Here is a 7,388-nt window from a genome sequence, read left to right as displayed (position 1 = left end):
ATAACTCCAGGTTTTGGTGCACGGTAGTAAAACTCTTCTAGTTACATATGCGAATGACAAATTTGAGGAAAGTGTCATAGTTTGCAAATGGGGGGCCCTGCCTCTGAATGGTACATTTTTCATTTTTTAACCTATTAGATATGCATAATTTTTTATCTTTCTATTGTGTTACATAGCCTCAGTATTAGGCCTTTAATGCCCATTGACAAAATTTTTCTATGTCAAATAGTTTTTGAGATTTGGGGTTTTTGTTAAAAAAAATAAAAGTGGTCTAAGTTACCCCGGGAGTCTAAGTTACCCCATTTTGCGGTATCATACTAATATTTCATACGCTCCTGTAAAGTGTAAATAGCTTGAAATCGAGCTGTAACTACTAAAATAATATCAGTCTCATAACTCTCATTACTATCATTATTATTAGTCTCATAGTTAGCTTTCACATGTTGTTGCAGGGAGGCTCTTGTGGTCTGTGTAGCACTCCCTTTCTGTTCTTATTTACCTATGTTACCTTTCCCTTTGGCCTTGTCTTTTTACTTACCTCAAAAACTCAATGCCAGTGTTCTTTTCTGTTTGTCTCTGTTACAGAAATTTATTAACTACATAACTGAGCCCAATGAATATGACACTTGGGCCTTGGTTGTGTGACAGACCATACCTGACAGTACTTACCACTGGTGCTTGGCCATGTAGCTTAGCAAGTTTTTCACCCTTGTGTAGATGTTCTTTGTTCTCATATTGAGTTACTTGTGTTTTCTGTACATAAGGAATTGGTTTTTGATTTACTGAATGATTATTTGATTCACTATGGTCAATAATGTATCTTCATAAGTCCTTTACCTTCCCTTTAGCATGCATTGTTTGCTGTAACATTAATCCCATCAGTCTCACACTATTGTTAATAATGCACTTGCTCATTATTTCTACTTGAACTAGTTGCTATAGTTGATTGTCTGTCATTGCATTCCTTTAAATGTGTTCAGTACAAACCCTTTTGGTCCTTTGGTTTACTTAACTTGCTTTTCAAGATTTTTTTCAGTTAAATTTTTATTTCGTACCTTGCTTGATTGGTTAAGTTTATCTTCAGTAATTCCTTTACCTTTGCTTTAGCATGCATTGTTTGATGTAAAATTAATCCAATCAGTCTCAGATTCTCAAGGAGTGCATATTTATAATAGTTTCTTAATTCCCTGCATTTTTTCAGTTGACACAGTAAGGTCAAGATTGTTTCAACCTGGTCTGTGCTCTTTTAGCGATAGCGGTAGCGCCCGCTACATTTAGAGCATGTAGCGGTAGCGGCCGCTGCATTTCAAAGTAGCGCTGCCCAGCTCTGTATAAATGTATGACGGTAAGCCAAAGTTTACACCACATCAATAATTGATTAGCCTCGTTATGTCTCGTTGAAATGGCTGTAAATTCCGGGAAATTTTAAGGTACCTATTTTAACCGGGACGTCTCGTCTCGGTATCGTCCCGGAATTCCAACAGAAGGCTGAAAATTGTCCCGGTTTTTTTTGCGAACCGGGACAGAGCCTGTTGTCTCGTCTCGTCTCGGATTAAAAAAAATACCAAACGCAGGAGTCTACAATGTACCACTTGTCTCACATCAACATGCTCTGACAGTTTTGAATATTAGGCAGAATTTTATTAAGATTGTGGCTCAAAACAATCGCTTTACAGGATATTTTTTAAAATTGTCTGTAAAAGTAAGCTGTTTTTCTAATTTTTTACTGAAAAATTGTAACCAAAAAAACATACAAACTGGTTAATTTGGCCAAATTTGTTTTTTTTTAATTCACAGGTGGCTACTGCCCAATTTTCCAGTAAGGTCTCTATGTTTATGTTACTAACTCATTAAGCACTCAGCCTAAAAAATAAAGGATTTAATTGCCAAAATTTTTAGAACCATTATTCCATAACCCTTTAATGCTTTTGATTCAACCCAGCCTAGGAGATAACATTACTCACTAATGACACCTGCTGATATTTCCATATTTTTTTTTAATTTTGAAAGAAAAATCTTACTGCACTGCCAATGCTATAGGTTAAATTTAATAGTGTCACAAAAGAAAGGCTGATAGCATAAATTGATCATAGCTACCTACTGAACAGGCTCTTTAAATCTAAACAAATATTTCAGTAACTGTTCAACTATTGACAACATAACCTATATTCATCAAAACTTCTATGGCTTCTTAATTGCAATGCTTTATGAATGTAATTTTGTATTCTATCATATTGCAGTATAACCTTTTTTTTACTCACTTTGTTTCAGTGGATCACAATGTATAAGAAGAACAAAGTAACCATCTGGAGTTCTGAATTTCCATCAGTTGATCCTTATATTGAAGAAGCACTGCTGGAAAATAACTCAAATGATTCTTCTGATTGTCTTAATGGCAATGAGTTCGATAAAAAAAGTGCATTGTATGAAGATTTGGTTAACAGAAATTCATGTGAAACAACCATCCCCGTCAAGTTAGTTTTGAACTCAGATGAAAATAATTCAAATGAATCTTCTGATTGTCTTAATGGCAATGAGTTCAATAAGAAAAATGCATTGTATGAAGATTTGGTTGACAAAAATTCATGTGAAACAACCATCCCCATCAAGTTAGTTTTGAACTCGGATGAAAATAATTCAAATGGGAGCATTTTTTCTGTTCTCCCATCCAGCAAAACTCGGGGCAAGCATTACTATTTGCAAGTAAGTTCTTTGAAATCTTTCATTTAGAATCTATAACTAGTGAACTACTCTGAAAGACTAAGGTAGATATATATCTATCTACTAGGATAAGCTTTACTGGATTATCTATTTCATAAAATGTATGTACATTTTCTAGTTTCTTACATTCACCTATTAATACATTTAATCCTGGTGCTTATTATCATATTCCATATTGTATGCTAAATGAAACGTATATGATTGACATGAAGAATTTTATTTCATTGTATTGAATTCTATGGGCAAAGTGGTGAGTCTTGAGATTTATCTCATATGTCATTTCATTAAAATTCACCTACACTCCAGTCTATACATATCATATTTTATTTGTATGTTATTGGCATGAAATGGACTACAGGCGTATTTTATTTGCCTGTGACTTTTAAAGTACCTGCCTCCAAGCCTTTTCTGCTTGATTTTTTTTTATTTTCTTACCTAACCTCTTGTGAATCAATTATATAAACCCTTAGTAAGTCTTCAGATAAATTATGAATATCACTGGGTCAAAATTTAAAAATATTTTGGATCCCAGGTTCCATTTAATAATGGCTAAGTTAAACAGCAAAACATCCTAGTTAAAAAATGTTCAAATAACTTTCACTATGTAGACTTCTTGTGAATGCATCTGAAAACTTGTTTGAGAAAATTTTTTTATTTATTGAATTGGGTCAAGCTATTGTATTCATTTTTGGTCTTATTTTTATTTTTTCAAATCAAATTTGACGTGGGCATTGATTTAAAGATTGGAAAAGCTGCCATAAGCTCTTCTGTGCTGTGTTCTGTGAAACCTGAACTTTTGGTTTTAAGAGCTATATCTACGTATATCTAAAGCACATGTATATTTGCATACTGTCAAACGGGCTAATAAAGGCTGGGCAGGGTAATAAGGGACAGTCCTCCAACATTTTGTTAAAATGGTGTAGCAGCTAAACTAATTAAAATATTGCAAAACTAAAAATAGTGGCGTAAAGTTCAACATTTTTCCTATCTATGTAGTAAAGCAAGACACAAGTTAAGAAATCATACATTTACTATCTCTAGAAAATCCCTGAAAAAAGTGTGAAAATGAGATTTTGGAAAAGTACCCCTGTTAAGGTCTGTATAAGAAAAATATTTGCTGTATTAAAAAATTTTTACTTGCATAAAAGTTGCACACAGGTGTTGGCTTAAAAACGTGATTGATAGAATTGTGTAGCTCATTAAAAAAAAGCAACCATTTCCGTGCACCGGGTTAATAAGTGACAACCCTAAAAATGCATTTACAGTGAAACCTTGGTTGGCAAGAGCTCCAGCTAACAAAAAATTCAATAAACAAAAAATATTTTTATTATATTCAATTGCTCAGTCAAAAAAATTTCACTTAACTATAACTAAAAATTCATGCATCGTCGGTCATCACAAAATTGTTCAGAGAATGTCATAGATAGAATTGTGCACTGGGCAACTTGAAATGAAAAGAATTAATCTAAACTATGATTTAATTATTCAAAAAATATGATGGTTGTCGATAGAATATTAATTTCTTTTTCAGGAAAGTTTTTTATGATCTTTTCGTTATAGTGAATTATTGAAATTGCAGCTAGATTTTTAGATAGAAAACATTAAAAAATATGCTTGTCTGTTTTCAGGAAGACATGCAAATAATCAACACCGAACCTATGACATGGATTCCTGTAGAGCTGACGGGTGGTAAGGCTGGAGAGAAGATTAGCATCACCTTAAAGTGAGACATGAAGTGGTACAAATAAACAAATTTTGCCTGTGCCATATGGCTCTATTTTTCTAGGTGTTGAATATCTATATATTTTAACATCTAAATTTTGATTTGCTTACTGAATTTTGATTGTATAATTCTTTTTGGTATCAAACCTTTTTAGATACAATGAGAACTACCTACTATGGTATCATTTGTTGGATTTTGAATACTGAAGATTTCACTTAAGTTCTGGGAAATTTACAGACATGAAAAAATTCTAGTTAGACTTTGTTTGCATGACTACCATTCTTTTTTTTTTATTCCGGGTTATTACATTGATTTAAAAATACACATATATACATCTGGACTAGGCCCCAACTGATGTGAAGTTGCTGAGCTCATGTATTTTGGTGCCTGAATTAATCCTGCTTTTGCAATTTTTTTATGTTGAATATTAACTCGGAATTTCTATAAATAAGGAAAAGATGGTCGTTTTATAAGATTTGTAAATGATGAGATTTCACTCCTTCAGTATTGCCAGTCAAATTTAATGATATAGAATCAAGGTAATGGGTTTTAAAAAGTTTTAAGTATCTATTTACCGTACTTCTGCAAAAATTGGTTTTCATTTTTATTTGCATTTGGGGCTTTTATTTTCTATCTCTTATTACAGATATGCTGATGAAGGCGTTGAGGAAGAAAGCTTGCATTGTGCAAAACATTCTATAGTACTTGATGTAAAAGCTGTCAAAAATGTGGAGATCATCCCAGCTCCTGACTACCATTCAGGACCTTATGAACGGGTCCTGAACATTGTTTCTGAAACTGATGGCATTGTCAAGTTCAGCTTCATCATGCATTGCCTCAACTCTTGTACGCCAAAACACCCTGAGCGGATCATCATGTTCCAGCACCTCGATGACTTGGAGTGAGCAATTGCTTGCATTTGTTATGCTTATAGAATAGAATAGAAGTGTCGGCGTTGAAGAAATAGGCCCATGGCCTGTTGCCGATTCTTGAACTTCTCGTGACTTGATTCACAAGGGATCCGGCCTTTGGAACCCGATCTTTCCATAGATGATCAAGCTTGCTTGCTTGTGAAGAACATTTCTGTTGCTCTTCCACTATCTGCACACGCTGCTGGGTAAACATTAGCTCTTAAATTGTAGCGTTTTTTTGTTGCTTTGCAAAGATTCTGTCCAAAAACAAATGATAACCCTGATCTCACATAAGATCATGGAGCATCAGTTTCTGTGAGAGCTGAATATAAGATTCTAGCATTTTTTGCAATATTTAGACATTTTTTCACAGATTATGCTATCACAGCCAAAATAATTATCGTCTAACACAGCCAATCTCACCTTACAGGAGCACTATTTTGTCAAGATTTTAAAGCTTCTTATTATTTGGGTGGCTAATGTCATTTCAAAGGTAATTTATAAAATAAATGCGGTGCGGAAAGCGGATGGATGCACGAGGGCTGCATGGCCTTTCTTGTAAGTACAACGTTGGGCGACATCCAAGACACTCGGCTCTGAACGATGTGATCAGGAGGGCTCTTCAGAGCGCTGGCGTCCCTTCATGCCTTGAACCCGTTGGAGTGGACAGAGGGGATGGTAAGAGACCTATAAAAATGTTTTGAGAATAAAACAGGTTGTTTTTTGTCAGAACCTACCATCCACTATTGTGATTTCTGTGCAACCACTGAAGCTCGCACTGTGTCCTTTTTGTGAAACTTAATTTATTTTTAGACTCGACTAAGGTGTGGTAAGTTTTGAACTCCTGACTTTGCTGATGTGAGAGTTCTAATTTTCAATTATTTGCAGCTACATGAGACTAATTGACGTTTTGACATCCTGATTCATATCAAGCTTTTGGGCTTGATTCTCGACGTAGTGTCATTATTTTCATAGTCCCTTACTACCTGAGCAACATAACTTCTTTATTCTAATCTAGACCGATCAGAACGCTTCATGCATCATTATTATCTTTTGGTTTCATTCTAGGAATAAAACGTCATGTTGGAAGCTGCGAGTGAGCAAGAACCCGAAACGCGACCACTTTTTAATGCTTGACGCACTGGACCCCAAGACGGGCAAGAAGCGCCATGGATACTACAGTCGCATGGGGGTGGTCAAACGTACCAAATCTGAGGTCCTCCATAACCCCTCGGAGGCTCCATACTACAGTCGCATGGGGGTGGTCAAACGTACCAAATCTGAGGTCCTCCTTAACCCCTCGGAGGCTCCATACTACAGTCTCATGGGGGCGGTCAAACGTACCAAATCTGAGGTCCTCCATAACCCCTCGGAGGCTCCAAACGCTAACTTTTCAAACTTTCAAGCAGCTGAAACGGTGATGCAACCAAGCCGGAATTTTGAAGATGCTGTAATTAATTTCAATGCTGCGAATTCTATTGTCCATGTTGTAGGAAACCCCGAGACACAACCTCTTTTTCAAGAGGAAGACTTGGTTGCTGAAGCAGTCCCAGAAGCTACTCAACCACCTGGATTCCGAGTGGTCATGAAAACCAAGGAGGATGACGTCCTTATTAAGACGTTAGTCATAAAGATAGGTGGCGAAATTGTTGACTAGATTCTTGCTGCGCACTGAGAAATTCTATTGTTGGAGACATAGAGAAGGACTGGATAATATGATTTGGAATTAAATCAAAGTGTACATAAAAATTTTTAATATCTTTAAACATTTGTTTATTTCTGAAATTTCAATTAATGTAAATGAGATACGTGTAGTTTATTTGTATATGCTAATTCTTCTGTTTTTCTTTTAGCTTTATACAGTTTATTTACGTTTATTAAGGTTTTATTGTTCTTACATTTCTTATTATTTTATATATACAGGATTTTGCTATTATTCAATTATTCTTACTCAATAGATGTTTATAGTTTTTAATTGCCACTTTCTTATACGCTTGCTATGCACTAACTTGAAAATTCTTTCGTCCATGTTG

General features: G+C 35.0%; 1 protein-coding gene across 3 annotated transcripts; it reads left to right on the top strand.

Annotated features, from left to right (window-relative positions):
• The first annotated feature begins 2,029 nt into the window (after window positions 1-2,029).
• On the top strand, window positions 2,030-7,086 carry LOC108672414. 3 transcript variants are annotated; one of them, XM_047882530.1, is made up of 5 exons: window positions 2,030-2,703; window positions 4,350-4,444; window positions 5,091-5,345; window positions 6,424-6,550; window positions 6,620-7,086. In XM_047882530.1, exons 1-5 carry the CDS (start codon window positions 2,281-2,283, stop codon window positions 7,010-7,012), a joined length of 1,293 nt encoding a protein of 430 aa, XP_047738486.1. In that variant the 5' UTR covers window positions 2,030-2,280; the 3' UTR covers window positions 7,013-7,086. The 3 variants fall into 3 exon arrangements, with proteins under 3 accessions (XP_047738486.1, XP_047738487.1, XP_018015552.2); XM_047882531.1 differs by having other exon boundaries at window positions 6,424-6,592; window positions 6,731-7,086; XM_018160063.2 differs by having other exon boundaries at window positions 6,424-7,086.
• The last annotated feature ends 302 nt before the right edge of the window (window positions 7,087-7,388 follow it).

This window comes from Hyalella azteca, unplaced genomic scaffold (genome assembly GCF_000764305.2).
Source record: "Hyalella azteca isolate HAZT.00-mixed unplaced genomic scaffold, Hazt_2.0.2 contig10671, whole genome shotgun sequence".
NCBI classification, from domain to species: Eukaryota; Metazoa; Arthropoda; class Malacostraca; order Amphipoda; family Hyalellidae; genus Hyalella; species Hyalella azteca.
This window is presented reverse-complemented; position numbering and strand designations above follow the sequence as displayed.